We start from the raw sequence: 16,814 nt of genomic DNA on the forward strand, positions 1-16,814 counted from the left end.
AGAGTAAACAAATGTTTGAGAGAAGCTGGGACAAAAGGGGAAAAAAAAGGAATATCTTGAGGGATGAGCTTGACAGATCGACCCGGAGCCATCAGTTTGGAGATTCTGCTGTTTTATACATCACAGATGTGTGATGGATAAAGGTTATTTTCATGAATAACTCACACAATGTTAAGATCGTGACTTGATTGGATCATCCAAGATATAGTGCTTTTAACTTAACAAAAATTTATTTGTAAAAGTACATCTTGAACTGTCAGAGGTGCCATTAATTTCCTGCCATTCTTAAGGTTTTTTGGTAAAAGGGGATTTTATACTGAATGTCTGCTGCAGAGATACAAATTAATACAAGACTACTACTATTAACCCAGCAGTACCAATCTAGCATGTAAGAATTTAAACACAGCCAGAAACTCGACTCTAGCAAGCCCCATTTTAAGAATTTAAACAAAACTATACACAAAAATCTTTGATTGAAATTCTTGATTGAAAATCGGATCATCATTTCAAATCACAAAAGGGTTTAGTTGTCTTTATACACTTAATGACACAGAGAAGGCATGAAGCGAAGTTTTCTGCTAATGATAAAATGATACTAAATTGCAAATTTATTTTACTGAATGGTGTTGTGATGCAACTTTGGATTCAAAATGGGATGAATAACTGGAGGAATGGGAGGACAGAAACACAGATTTTCTTTCTCAAGTTACAGTTACTCTCTCAAGTCCATGCTGCACCAAAGTATGTTACACACACCTCATCATAAGTATAACCCCCACTGCAAAATAAATCAAACCCAGTAAGGTATTACAAGTTATTACTAATGTTCATTTACATTCATAACAACCTTCTAATACAAAATTATCAATCACATTTCATTTGCAAGACTGTACTGTAATTATATTCTTTTCAAGACTGATTGGTCAAGATGTGATTGATAATCCTGTAACCTTAAGATAGCAATAAATGGATATATTCATGAATGCCAAAATATTCCTCTCATCCATAACATTTTCCTCTTGCTATTCAACATTTTTGTATTTGTACTAATTGAACATTATGGATGTTAAATAAAAATAAAACGTCACTATTGTCATACTTATGTTCATGAGAGAACTTATTAGAATTTCTATGATAAACATACATTATACTGTATCTATAATGTTACATACTTGAATTTAAATGTAAAGTGAATTTAAAATGTAATTTATTGAGCATTTATTGTTGAACCATGTGTCTCCCTGGATTTAAAATAGGCTTGGTCAGTAAAATATTGTGAAGCACCCATATTCATAGGGATTATTATTCTGCTATTGTGTAACAAAAATGGCCATACATCCTTGACACAGACAAAAAGACTAAATGATTTTTCAATTTTTGCATTATTATGCTATTGCATATGCTGTTGGAAATTCCATCTCTGCGATCAAACATGTGGTTAAACATTAGACGTGTGGAAGCTGTTATGAAAGTGGGCAGGTATTACAGGTGTATGTTACTGTTACATTTGTGTGCAGGTGTTATAGATGTGGACAGGTACAATATTACAAGTGTGTGCAAGTATTACAGGTGTGAGCAAGTATTACAGGTGTGGACAGGTACAGTGTTACAGGTATATGCAGGTATAATAGGTGTGTGTAGGTATTACAGATGTAGGCAGGCATTACAGGTGCGTGTAGGAATTACAGATGTGGGCAGGTAAGGTGTTACAGGTGTAGACAGATATTACAGGTATGTGCGGGTGCTGTAAGTTGAATATGTGCCTTCTAAGGAGATGCTCCAAGAGAAGGCGTCGGCTGTGACAGACGAAGGCACAACTGTGGCCCCGCCTGCTGGAATTCCTGAACTCGTGCCTGAGCCCTCCCATTTGGGCCTGGACTCAACTGATGGCACCTCCCACAGGAGTGAGCCTGACCAGGTGAGCTGAGCTGTACCCCCACCAACTACACTACTAGAGAGGGCTAGAACCTCAACAAGCAAAAAAAAAAAAAAAAAAAAAGAAAACCAAAAAGAACCTTCCATCAGCTTCCCTCGGGTCCTCTGGTTGGAAATTTCCTTGCAAATCCACGCCCGACTAATTACTGGGGACATAAAGGACCAGGCTGTTATGTTCATGAATAGAACTAATCAATCCATCTGTACATAGGGGTTCAATTTAAATGGCACTAAGCTCCACACAATGACACTTCACTCCCAACTGCCACTGTTACTGTTACATACCTTGTGAAGGTATGTAAACAGGAACACCTATACAGTGTTACAATAGCATAAACTGAAATTGTTCTTTGGCCAAGATGTTAGTTTTTATTTTTTTTTTTATTCAACCATGTGCCTGTACCCATATCAGTAATCAAAACAGAGGAAGTTATAAGGAAATCCATGTCACTGACTGCATGCTTCTGACATTCTGTTGGTAAAGTGTGAAACTTGGAATGATGTTGTGATTTAGAGGGAATGCTCACCTCTGCCTCTCCCCTCTGCAGAACATTGAGAACATTAAGGTATTCCTTCATGAGCGTGAGCTGTGGAAGAAGTTCCATGAGGCAGGAACAGAGATGATCATCACCAAGGCAGGCCGGTGAGCAGGACGCAACCACCACTTAGTCACACAGCATGTAGAACATAACCACTGTGTCTCATAGTGTGTAAAGCACTGTCAAACTGCATGGCAGGCTGTAGCACAGCTATTTTACTCTGCTGGGAAGAGGGAGAGAGAGAGGAGGCAATGTTGCCCGGGACAGAGCGGGGACTGAATTCCTGCAGCCAGGATATTTAATTGAAAACACAAACCGCTGCCCTGCACGCTAGATTTAATGCGTCCGAGGATTAGGCGCAAGACCCTGGACATTAACCAGAGGAATGAGTCAGTGCTTTCTGCCAGTCAGGCGCCCCACGCCTCAAGGCCCTGCTGAAAACGTGAAAGGTCACCGCTGTTTTTCCTGTGAGGCTGAAATATCGAGCGGTGAGCCTCCATTTAAGAAATGATGAGTTCAGCAGCCTCTGAACACAGGGTCCGGCCTCAATAAGGCCTGAATTAGGCCTCAGAACACAGAGGAAGACAGACCTCAGGAAGACCAGAGTTAGGCCACAGAATAGAGAGGCAGGAAGGCCTCAGAGCTGAGGCAGTAGGGAACAGACCCCAAGCTTTAGGAAAGAAGCACAGAGTAGCAGTGTAAACCACAACTGGAGAGGATGGCCTTTCTTCATTACAGGGGGATAGACCAGCTGTTGTGGTTCACTGTTGAGGATTTACAATGAGAGAATCTGTCAGCACCGACACACCTCTAAAAACTAAAAGCAAAAGCCTGATACTATAAGTGTATACTAAAGCAGATGAAACATGCTGTGTACCAGTCAAACTGTTAAGTTATTGTAAGTCACACAGAAGGGCTCCACCCTCAGTTGCTGGATTGGTAGAAAGTTTACATATTTACCTCTGATAGTATGCCTCATGAAAGCACAGTTTCATGAAACACTGGCTTTCCAGTCTCTGTGGGCTGGGTGGTGTGTTCTCAAAGTGTGTTTGGACTCTGAGGAGCAGTGGCATCTATGTTGGGATTGCTGCAGTTTTTGCTATACTGGCACAGTGTGATCTCAGGCTTTCATGGGGGAAGTGTGGTGGGGGGTAAGGGAGATAAGAGGAGTAAGGCACCCTTCTTCACCCCAGTCTAGCTGGGCACCTTCATCATCCTCCTCCACTTGATCCACTTGGCCACAGCAGGCCACTGACAGACATTCAGAGAGGAGAGAGGGAGATGTGAGAGCAACAGACTGTACCACACACACACACACACACACACACACACACACACACACACACACACACACACACACACACACACACCATAAAACCATAAAAACATATACAGACACTGATTCCACACCCACACAGATGCACTGTCACCAGTGCCTCACATTACTACAACACAGATGCTGTCATTTCACACACACTAACACACACATATCACAGACACACACACCCACACACAATACTAAACACACTGACACTGATATCTAACACACACACACACACCCTGATACAGATACCATACAGATATCGTTCACATTTATACCGTAACACCACATACAGACACCAATACCACACACAACACTGACATTCAACACACATGATACCATACACAATTCCATCACACAACAATACCCCCCCCCCCCCCACACACACACACACACACATGCACACGCACACACAAACACGCACACACACACAAACACACACACACCACATACTGTCCCTGCCCTGAGTCATCCTCTCTTTCCCTGTCTCTGCTGGCAGGAAGTACACAACAGAGTCTGGGTCCTGAAAGATAAGATCTAGTGTGGGTTAAACAGAATCAATTTTAGCCAAACCCCAGTTTGTTCCCTTGCTCTCTTTGATTATATTATTGTTCTGTGTTTTACAGTATGAGATTTTCCAGCTATGAGCTACAGTTGTACTTTCAGCTTCATGCTGACTGGGTGGGGAGCCGGATTTTTGTGGGGGGTGGGGGGTCTAAGCTGCAGTTTAGCGGCAGGTGCTGTGTGACAGACTCCACAAGGCCTCCTCCATGACAGAGCGTAGAGCTGGGGACAGCAGCCTGGGGACAAGGTCTTAGTGGACATGCTGTTTGATCCACAGGAGTTCCCAGAGACTGTAGCCCTGGAACACAATCCATCAGACAAACAGATCTCTTCCCTGTGCCGCCCGCCTCATCTCGCCGACGTACCCTGACGCCGTCAGCCAGGGCAGGAATCTCTGCTCTCAGCTTTAGATAAAGTGGGACAGTAGGGAGGATCAAAGGCTACAGTCTATGGACTCTTTGCTGTCTGACAGCCGGATCTTGCTTTTATCGGGAGTCAGCTCAGAGTTTGTGCTGTGTCACTGGATTTATGTTTATGGGCTGTACTGAGTTGCATTGGAATATTAAACCTGAAGAAATGGTAAGAAGAAGTTATAAGAGGTGTGGTTTTAGGGTAGGAGGACTCTCACTGGGTACTGCTGCTATGATTGATTACTGATGCCCATTGGGGTGAGGCCCTTGCATGGACTCCCCTGAGATACGCAGTCTGGGCTCCTCCCCCTGAGATATGCTGAGATACGCAGTCTGGGCTCCTCCCCTTGAGATATGCAGTCTGGGCTCCACCCCCTGAGATACGCAGTCTGGGCTCCACCCCCTGAGATATGCAGACTGAGCTCCACCCCCTGAGATACACAGTCTGGGCTCCTCCCCCCGAGACAGCGGTCTGGGCTCCTCCCCCTCAGATACGCGGCCTGGGCTTCACCCCCTGAGATATGCACTCTGGGCGTCTCCCCCTGAGATATGCAGTCTGGGCTCCTCCCCCTGAGATACGCAGACTAGACCCCACCCCCTCAGATATGCAGGGGGGTCTCACGTTGTAGCTTTCGCAAGCATGCAAACTACAGACAATCGGTGGTGTTTCGCATGCATAATCATTTATTCTAATTACGCGATCGGTGTCGATTATTCTGTGAATTATTTGTTTCATTGTTAATCAAGGAGGATAAAGGGGAACAGGTTGAAAGTAATGATAGACTTAAAGGTAGTGTTCGGGCTTCCCTTGTTTCCAGCTCACCTGCCGCCACTGTCCCTGAGATATACAGTCTGGGCATGTCTAAATGCAGTGGTCATTGAGGATGACCCTGACAGCCATTTGGGCCTAGATTTTGCTTTCTACAATTCACAGAGCTTTTCCACTAAAGACGACCAAGCGTGAGGCCCTGATTGGATTCCACGCCTTGAACAGACACTTCAGAGATTAAGACTCCCCTGCTGTGTCCGAATCCATGGACTACTAACAACTGCCTATCAAAGCTGTGGTCCTTCCAGGAACTGCTTGGAAGAGAGGTGACAGAGTGCTGTCCTCGTCCTCTCTTTATCATTACAGTCATCTCCCCCTTAAGCACTGCACAGCGGAGCCAGTGGCAGACTGTCCCTCGAACCCGTACCAGGCAAAGATGGGTCCTGTGACTACACACTTCTGGGGCTTGGTGACACGTCATGGAAACGACGTGGAAACCACAGCTCAATCTGAGCATCCATTAAAAAGCACTCAGGATTTACAAGGGCTTTTTGACGTAGAGTGGATGAAGAAGGAAAAACATTTTCTTTCTACCCTTTACTGGAGAGGCAACGAAAGGCAGCTGTGCTGATGTGTTTTATGGCCGTGTGTGTCAGCTATATTAACATGCTCTGTCTGTCAGACTGCTTCCCACTGGTACCCATATGTACGGGGTGAGATCAGTAACAGACACGTTTTGGGTTTGAAAAATCAGGGTCTGAAAATAAAAGGCCTGCCTGGCCGGTCAAGAGCTCTGGATGATCAATGCCCAAAGAGTCCGGGTTTGATCAATTAAGGTTCTGCCGTTAACTATTTCTTGGTTTCTCATATGTGGTGCGTTACGCCCCAGCCTAGGGGAAACTGGGCATAACAGAAAGGGATTCCCACTTTCCCCACTCCCAAGGATGACCCGTGCCACAAAGAATACAGTTATGCGCAAATGATCTATTTACAGAAGTGCGGTAGTGTGAGCGTTGGGGGTAAGCATGGCCAAAATAACAAGGGTCATAACAGGAGATATGCACTCCACTGAAAGCCCACAGTGTTCTCCATGGGGCTTTAGAGGGATGGTGCAAGACAGAGCACGCAATACACTGTCTCACCTTGAGAGACCTCAGCCTCCCCTCTTTCCATCCAATTACCTCCCTGACTCTTGGAGATGCGTTAATCCGACTCAGAAACAGGTTTTCGTCCGATACGGCTGCAGTAATCGGCCCTACATCTGCCTAATCACAAACACCTCCTGCGATGGCAGCGTGCTTAAAAGCTGCTAAAACCCCATGGAAAGCCGGTAAGAAGGCCTTATCCGAGCCTACCCTCTACGCTTAAGCGCCAAAGAGACACCTTGGCCTCATCCAATTTTCCTTAGGCTGTTCCTGACAAAGATTTCCTGGTCTTGAGGCTCAGTGCTAAGTATACAGTAGTATATAATGTAGAAAAGCAGTGAATATAACGGGCAGCAGTGTGGCAGAATGATAAGGAGCAGGGCTTATAGCCGAAAGGTGCCTGGTTTAATTCCCCACTGGGGCACTGCTGCTGTACCCTTGAGAAAGGTACTTAACCCAAAATTGCCTCAGTAAATATTTAGCTGTATAGATGGATAAAACTGTAATCTATATAAGTCACTCTGGATATGAATATCTGTTAAATGACAACAACATAATGTAAAAGTATGGCTACAGTTTCTCAGTGTAAAAAAACAGCAGATTCTCTGTTTACATAGAAGTGTCACCCATGATGTTCTATATGTGGACCAGATATTCATCTCCCTGTGCTTCACATTCAAAACTCTGTCTCTCCCATTGTTGAAGCTGTTTGTGCTGTTTTGTTGTCTCTTTATGAACATTCTTTTAGGGGGTGTGGTCTGAAACAGAACATCCATAGCTAACATAGCAACAGAAACACCATCTGAATATCCTAGATAAGGATTTATCAAGGGCAAAAGGGATTCAGGAACTGAAAAGCTGGTTATAATGAAGAATGTGTCCCTCTCCACTTTCTTCCCCAGGGTGGGTGGTTTTGGGGTTCCATCATGTCATTGGAGAGAGATATATGACCCCCATCCACTGGCATTCCATAAACCCCTGTCTCCCACTTTTCACAGGAGGATGTTCCCCAGCTACAAGGTGAAGGTGATGGGAATGAACCCCAAAACTAAGTACATCCTCCTGGTAGACATTGTCCCAGCTGATGAACACCGCTACAAGTTCTGCGACAACAAGTGGTGAGTCAGAAGCTACCTCCCTCTGCACCACAGCCCACTGTGCATTGTGGGATAGCATCTATATCTCTCCTGCCCTCATTCTTTCAGCTCTGCATGAATCCATCATTAACAATAATGGTAAAAAATAATAATCATAATAATACCCATCCGCAAATTCCGATTCCCATGATTCCACCAGTCCATGGTTGAAAAGAAGGTGTTGTGCTGACTGCCCTCTTGTCCTTACCCAGAAAGGCCAAAACTGGCACTCATTTGGTTATTGCCAATTTAGCCTCAGCAGCTCCAATCCAGCTTTGATTTCTCCGCTGTGCTGCTGCTGAGCTTCATTGTGAGCAGCCAATTCCCTCCCAGCACTGGGTTGCTTTGCATGCCTGCTGCATTGACTTCCCTACACTGCAGCAGACAGAACAGATGTTCAGCACAGGACAGCAGCTGTGGGTGGGAGCTGTAGACATAGTGACTGCCAGGATTACTCTTTTCATTTTCATTTCACTGATCGTGTGTCCTTTGTACAGTAAATTTCTCACATAGCTCAAACCAGGAAGACATAATCATAAAGCAGTGTCTGCATAGTGCGCATACATCAACACATCTTTAACACAAACATCAGGCCGGGCATTAGAGTTCTTTTAGTTCTTTGCTGATAAGGTTTATCACTGCTAGGCTTTTGCTGAGATGCCTCCGGGTTCTGTAAAAGTCATGTTGCAAAACAATGAGCAGCCTCACCCTCCTGTATGTGAGACTGTTTATACATTTTTAAAAAGCTTTTGTTGCATGCACAAACATTAAAAGACCCAAACACCAAGGAATTAAGGCAGTACAGGAACCCATAAGGAAAATGTAATCACTGAAGCCACACGCATAGATATTTGATGTATTTGGGCTCTCTCACATGTATTCATGTGATGGCTTTTATGTTATTGTTTTTTAATGCAATATCATCAGAGAGTGCCTCTGCAGTGAATTTATCAGGCTCCCTGTGAGCAGCTGCTTCATGCGAGACACAAAGTGAGAGGTGGGCAAGGTGACCAGTGAAGTTTGAGGTGGGGTGGGCTTTGGGTGAGGCCTGAAGTAATCCTGCATCATGTCCTTTAAAACTGGAACATGTGTGAGTGTTGGGAAGTATATGGACTTAGTTTGTCCATTAGTTCTTGTCCCCCCCTCCAAAAAAATGGGTGCCTCACAACTCATGATGTGGGTGTATTCACATTTCATAGGTACCCGATTTCATAACGTGGGGTGCTGGCTGTGAAGTACAGGGCAAGCAGACGCAGAAATGCGTAAAATTCCAAGCCCTCTTCAGTGTTCCCATAGTCTAGGGCATTTCCATGGTGACTAAGAGGATGGTGCACAGCTCCAACCCCTTGTGAGTTGCAGCCAATCAGTGGAGAGCAGAAAGCTCCCTAGTACCCTCCAGACAATGGCTAAATTTAGCCCTGTGTGGTTCATTAAAGCGGGACATGACTGGTCTCTGTCATTTTCATCTGCATTGCCCCTTTCTTTGACAAAACACTGCATGGAACAAACACACAAAAGGGAGAGCATTATGGTAAGGTGGGCAGCTGCCCAGCCAAGCAAATCAGTGCCCATTACAGGCACCAGGAATTAAAACTATAAATGAATTGAAGATTCAGTGGAGCACGCTGAGCTCTTAAATACAGACGCGTTCTGACAGAGAGCGTGTCCTGGGCCACTCGATTTACTTCTTCATAGCACAAATGAGCTAGCGGCTAGCAGGCCCTGCTAAGGGCCGTTAGTTCACAGCTAATTACTGCAGGTTGCTGGCAGGCAGTCTGTCAAAACAAATGCACTGAAAATTGCTGTGCAACCTTGCCTGCCCTTCCCATGACCCCCCCGTCCTGGGTGTGGCCTCCAGGGACAGGCGCCACATCCTGGGGCCATGCTGGCACAGGGTGGGAGAGCATCTAAGCATACTCGGGGCACATGGAGGTAAAAAGCAGTGCCGCGCCATGAAATATCTCAGCTTGGCCTGTGTCCTACATGAAGGTCCCTCAATTCTGTGTTCCCACATCGGCCGGACGGTGTGGAGTTTTCAGTGTTTGTCAGCGTTCCAATTCTGGAGGCCTTCAGCAACACTCCAAAAGCACACAATTAAGGGTGATGTGACAGTCAATTGTTACAGCAGACCCTGCCCCTGCCCCTCTCCTATTCCCGTGGGTCACACAGAGAGCCGGCTCCGCTTTTGTCGTTATCGTTAGCATGTGTGAGTGCTGCCAGGTAGGGTTGGGTGGAACTTGAAATTGAACAATATATTAACTGTTAACAGTTTAACGTATACTTAAATATATAAATACAAATAAATACAAAACACTTAACAAACGTTTGCATTGTTAGCATATGTTTTCACTCTTTACCTTTTGTAGCCATGTGTTTCTATCTACCACATGGAAGCAGCATAGTGCTGTTGCTGTGATATCAACATGGAATAGATACGAGTGGCGTTTTTTCCCCCAGAAGCATTTCACATGGTCTCAGAAAACTGGAGGTGTGCTCCCGAATCAGATATGACTAAAGGGAAAATACGGGAAGAAACCTAGCGCCTTAACAACCCTTTCTCACGTAACTTATTTTTTATGCTATGTAGCGCATGTGTCACGTTACATGGTTCGTTGTGTTTTCATTAGCGTTATTAAGCTTCTCACAGTTTTCAGTTAGCATTTGCTATATTTTTTAGATTTAAATAGCTGTTTCCTCAAAGCTAAAATTAGCTAGAATTTCTCCAATCTAGTGTTCTAATTGCACCGGTTTTAGCATACATGCTAAACGGCTAATCACACTGGTGTGACTGTACACACGAAAGGGTTAAGTGGCACTGAAATGAGGGACCGAAATCTGCGTTGCAATTCGGTCAGGTCATATAGGAACCGGTGCCAATCGGTACCCAACCCTACTGACAGGACCTCCACGTGGCCCGCTCTTGCTGTGGCAGCCAGCGGGCGCTGTGCTCATGTCTGCCCTCTCCTCAGGATGGTGGCAGGGAAAGCGGAGCCTGCCATGCCTGGCCGGCTGTATGTCCACCCGGACTCGCCTGCTACTGGTGCCCACTGGATGCGGCAGCTGGTCTCCTTTCAGAAGCTGAAACTCACCAACAACCACCTGGACCCTTTTGGACACGTGAGTGCACCCCTAGAGGACATTCACAATCAGGCACAGTCACAGTGTCCACTCCATCAGAGCCAGGCACATCCACTACCTAGCATATGCAGACATTCACAAGGTCACAATGTACATACTTATATGACCTGCTTTAAAAAGCAAAAAGCACTCAGTACAGCAGACTGCCACAAAACTTCAGATGCTTCACAAGTATCTATGTAACAACACTAGCCTTCCTCACACATACACACACATACACTCATATTTACACTCACACACTCATACTCATACACCTCAGACATACACACAGCCCACACATACTTCTAGCATACATACATACATATACACCTCAAACACACACACACATTTCTCATCACACTCACACACTGATATAGACACACATACTCCTATTCACATTAATAACACTAATACACTCACACACACACGTTCTTCAACTCCACTACCCAGCTCAGTGCACACACTCCCAAACATGTACGCTGTCATGCTCTCACACACACACACACACACACACACACACACACACACACACACACACACATACATACACAAACACACACAAACAAACACACAGCCTGACTGACTGACCCACCCAGTAGCAACAGTAAAGAGGTTAGCATTGAGACACACAGAACACAGCATGCCTGACACCCTGATGGAGCAACCCCTTGGTGACCCTTAAAAAACACAGCTGCCACCAGCCAGCCAAACACCCAGCCCAGCCTGGTCACATTGGCTACAAGCAGAGAAACACTCCGGCGCTCAGCAGTGTTCAGCAGAAACCTCAAACCCATCTTTAAGTGCAATTATGGTGAAAAAAGGGAAAGAAGCAGGCCCTCATTACGGTGGCTTTAGGAGAAGCTTAGGGCAGCAAGCAGGCCACGAATGACACAGCAGTGGCTGGAAACTGCACATTCCATCCAGGCCCAGCCTGGACCTGTGCACACTGACCAAACATATTCAACCAATAACAACAATACTGGGGGAGAGCCAAGCTCCAACCTAGTATCTATGTTTGTGTGTATGTGTCTGTGTTTGGTAAGAGAGGTGAAGCGTATGTTTGTGTGTGTGTGAGCATGACAGCATACATGTTTGGGAGTGTGTGCCCTGAGCTGGGTAGTGGAGTCGAAGGATGTGTGTGTGTGTCTTTGTGAGTGTGTGAGAATGCGTGCAGATCAGTGCTGGCTGGCGGAGGTGAGGAGTGTAACCGTGGCAGCAGCAGAGCCCCAAGGGCTGCTGGGATAACTTGTCATGAGCCATCGCGTCAGAGGGCAGCTCATTAGGTACATAACCTCTCAGAGCGGCGGTGAGGCCAGCTGTCAGGAGTGCTGGAGCACCCGGGCTGTGATAAGGGCGAGTAATGAGGGCGAGAGGGAGGCCGGCGAGTCACACTGACGCCCAGGCCAGCAGGGTGCTCTGCAAAGAGAGAGAGGGGAAGAGAGAGATAGAGAGAGAGAGAGAGAGAGAGAGAGAGAGAGAGACATACACCGTATACACACACACACACACACACAACTTGGACCTCTGTGTGGCTCCAGGGGTATGTTACCTGAACAGTGCTCCAAGCCCACATACCTGCCTGGCTGTGACCCCTTCCCCTCTTTTCCTATCCTGACAGCAACACAGCTAGAGGACAGCTCTGGACACAGGGAGAGTCCCTGAGGCAGGGTGTGTGTTCTACCATGTGCTGTTTATCTGTAATGAGGTGTCTAATGCCGCCCACCCCCTCAAAAAAAGAGTGCAGCCCAAGAAGGATGCAGATGGCAAAGAGAGGGACCCCCAATTTGAACCCGCATTGATCTGAAAGAAGGAGGGAGGGAGGGAGGTGGTTTGATCAATGCAGTCAGACAGCGCACAGCATAGCCTCTGCCCCACCACTGCAGCAGACATCACAAGGTATTATCTCATGGCTCCAGCCAGCAAACCAGACAGAGGTTACATGCGTCTCCAGCCAGCCACAGGTTAGCTCGCTCCTGTCGCCCCCTGCCGAGAAGGAGCACCCCCCATGCTGCCCTCCGCCCTCTGCTCACTGCTGGTAGTGACCCCTCTGAGAGCTGAAGGAGGCAGCTTCATTCTGCTGAGAGAACCTCCCCTGCACACACATTGAGCAGAGACAACTTCCTCAACACAGGAAGTGTGGAGTTGCTGAACACTAAACATGTTCCCATATCAACACAGAATGACTTAAACAGAGATCACTCCCTCAACACAGACTACTCAATATAGAAACATACAGACTAAAGTTAACAGTTCACTCCTTTAAAACAGACTACTGAAAACAGAAACATTCAGACTAAATTCGACAGCCACCACAAAATTACCATTTTTACGTTGCAGAAACCACAAACAAATTGCTGACTGACTAGCCCCTCATCAGACTACCACAGAAACCATTACCGTCACACATACACCTGAACTCAGACATTACAGACTCATGATTTGCACATGTGCATATCTTGAGCCTTGTATGTGCCTTTTTGTATGCTGAAGGATTGCTACCCAAACACAGAATACTACTGAACACACAACGCACAATATGACTTCAACACTAAACATAGAGCAGACTGTAGGCAACATTTGAGCAGCCATATGGAAATACATATTGTAATATGCTGAGAAATATATTGTTCAACCCAAGAATATATTGGAAATAATAATAATAATAATAATAATAATAATAATAATAATAATAATAAACCAAAACTGGCAGTAATTTACATAATTTACATCTCTTAAATATATAATATTTTATAAAATACATTGTCAATACATATTTTATATGGGTTTTTCATCACAGTTCAGTTTGAATGTGTTTTGTAGGGGCTTGCCTTCCTATCTGAAGTGTCCTGTAACCCCACCCCCCCCACCCCTGCAGATCATCCTCAACTCCATGCATAAGTATCAGCCCCGCCTGCACATCGTCAAAGCTGACGAGAACAATGCCTTTGGCTCCAAGAACACTGCCTACTGCACCCATGTCTTCCATGAGACTGCCTTCATCTCTGTCACATCCTACCAGAACCACAAGGTGGGTGCCGTACCGGAGAGGTCTGCCTGGGGTGGCAGTGTGTCATAGTGGTAGCAGGGCTTGTAAGTCCCCGCTGAGGCATCCTTTGGCAAGGAACCCAAAAATTGCCTGGGTAAATTTCCAGATGTATAAATAGATAATATGTAAGTTGCTCTGGATAAAAAATGTCTGCTCAATGACAAAAGTATTATGCAATAAATCTCATACTGTATGTGCATGACCAGAAAAGGAAGCAACTGGCTATTTTCAATGAGCATTAAATGGAAAAAGATCAACATGTAAGTGTTGCAATACCTGTGGAAGATATTCTGTCCAAACAAATGGCAGACTTTGCTGCAGATACAAGCCTGCACTACCTGTTGCTCAGTCTTGGGTTTCTGTGCCTTTTTGCTTTTCTGCTTATATTTGCTTGACTCGTGTGAGCTTGTGCTTGAGCCCAGACTCTGCATGCCATGAGGCTAAACACCTGGGTCGCTTCCATCGCCAGATCACGCAGCTGAAGATTGAGAACAACCCGTTTGCCAAAGGCTTCCGTGGCAGCGACGAGGGAGATCTGCGAGCGTCCCGTCTGCAGGGGTACGTATGAGCGCCCTCTCCGGAGGGAGAAACGTAAGGGCATGACCAGCCAGGCAGAACCTAGCCTTTACCAACCAGTGTCTTAGGAATGTCTCAATCCACCAGCCCTTACCTGCAATGCGTGGACCCCAGAGAAAGGAGAGCAGCCCACTCGCCACTTGTCTGTTCTGTAATGTAAACACGTGCTGCTTGGCTGAATACATACATTATCTCACTTCAAAGCACAACCATCACAATACGTGTTCTGTCCTGCCTCATTCAGCCAGCCATATACCTGGAGACAACCAAGTACCTAACTGAGATAAGGGCGCTTGGACCATGGAGGGGGCGGGGGGGGGCACTGCTTGTTGCCCATACATCCCTTATGTAATGAAAAAGGACTACCACATGCTGATTGGGCGGGTTAAGCACCTGCTGTCAGATTGCATAAGTTATCTGTTTGCAAGCACAGTTATCGCCAGACTCGCTGTCCGACCCTATGCTTCACCGGAGCTGTTTTAAACCCTGACCCCTCCCTCTCCCCTGGGCCTTGTAGGAAGGACTATCCAGTCATCTCCAAAAACATGGTCCGGCAAAGACTGATGCCCTCACATGCACACCTGACAGGGAAGCTGGGGGCAGGGGTGCTGTCAGGGCACCCCCAGGTCCATCCTCACTACCAGTATGAGAGCGGGGTCCCTCCTACCAACCCCCCGGAGCACCTCGCTAACACTTTCCCCCCCAGCCGGGACCCCAGCCTCCTCTACCACTGTTTCAAACACAGAGGTACAGTCCAGACACCACAAATCCCACCCTCCTCTCACAATTTTACTGCAGAATTTTAAAGAAATATGTATTTAAATAGTTAAATTCAACCAGGTGAAACTGTATGAAAACACTATCCAAAAATTAATCATAACAAGACACAGAAAACTTATAACAAACACAATTAATGCCTACTGTGTTAACGTTTACCAGTGTAATGGCACTGTGAGATGGTCACAGCATTCTAGAATTGTACAGGTTCCATGGTCTCTACAAGGATGGTGGTACATGGCGATTTCCTTCTGTAATTGCTGCAGATAATTCCAGACACGTGGAGTTGGGTTGCAAACGCCCGTACTTGGACACAGCTCCCCCTGCTGTTTTGGAGGACCACTACTTCCGCTCCCCCCCATCTTACGAGCCACCTCTGCTGTCCCACCCCTACTGTGGGGAGAAGCTGGGATCCCGGGAGGCCTGCATGTATGGGGGTGCCTCTGACGGGGACGGAGGGGTCACGGGTGCAGCGGGCAGCTCCGACGATCTGCCACCCCCCTCCCTCGGCTGCAGCATGTGGGCGAGCGTGCAACCATACCCCCGGTATGGGGTGCAGACAGTGGAGGCTGTCCCGTACCAGCCCTTTGCTGCACACCTCACCGGGGCGGCATCCTCCATGGCGCCGCACCACTCGGCCTTGATACAGCACCCACAGCCGCCACCCGCTGACCTGGCTGCCTACAGCCCCATGGCACCCCAGAGGGGCCTGCCGCTCGGGCCTTCCTCCTCGTCCTCTTCCTCCTCCCCCTCCTCCCCGCCCAGCGGTGGCTCACGGGACAGGGCAGCCCAACCCTCCCTCTACCACAGGAAGCCTGCAGATTTTTCGGCTTTCCCTTCCCAGAACCCCCTGCCGGCGCGGGACCCTACCTACCAGTACCTGGGGCTCAGCAGTGCAGGGGTACACTGGGCTGACAGCTAGTGAGCGGCACCCCCACAAAGACAGATGGTGCTGTCTCCAAACTGTCCTCTGGCCATCTGAAGAAGACAACTTTTACCACATTATGATTTTGCTGATTTGCACACTGAAAACATATTGATTGATGCAAGCAGAGAGATCAGACTTTGTGACTTTGTGTCCCCCCAGCCCCCCAAGTGTTTAACGTCAAACCCATAATTTGATTGCGCATGTTTGTAGTGGTGTTCTTACCAGCGGATACGCTCGGCAATGTGCTGGATGCCACAAACAGAACTGAGTTAGCAGAAACGAGACCATACGGCATTACCATGTCTGGCTGTACGAATCTTAAATGGGAGAGCTGGACACAGCTCTATGGGGGAAGAGTCTGGGAAGCATGGAATACAGTGCCATGATTGCTGAGGAAAATCAAAGTCCTAGCAACCGCAGGGGCATAAATCACCTTCTGGGAATGCAACGTTCCCTCTCATTTAAATCCCCCACAAAATGTACATAAATCAGTTTGTGTGCCATTTTACCTGATATCTTTTATACGATGTATGTTCTCTCAGCACTGTTTG

General features: G+C 46.7%; 1 protein-coding gene across 1 annotated transcript; it reads left to right on the forward strand.

The window, feature by feature from the left end:
- Positions 1-1,774: 1,774 nt before the first annotated feature.
- Positions 1,775-16,257, forward strand: tbx4 (T-box transcription factor 4). Its single transcript, XM_036537437.1, has 8 exons — positions 1,775-1,918; positions 2,484-2,578; positions 7,682-7,801; positions 10,789-10,936; positions 13,812-13,964; positions 14,452-14,540; positions 15,076-15,305; positions 15,602-16,257. The coding sequence occupies exons 1-8, from the start codon at positions 1,775-1,777 to the stop codon at positions 16,255-16,257; spliced, it is 1,635 nt and encodes a 544-aa protein (XP_036393330.1).
- Positions 16,258-16,814: the final 557 nt, after the last annotated feature.

This window comes from Megalops cyprinoides, chromosome 9, assembly GCF_013368585.1.
Source record: "Megalops cyprinoides isolate fMegCyp1 chromosome 9, fMegCyp1.pri, whole genome shotgun sequence".
Taxonomy (NCBI): domain Eukaryota; kingdom Metazoa; phylum Chordata; class Actinopteri; order Elopiformes; family Megalopidae; genus Megalops; species Megalops cyprinoides.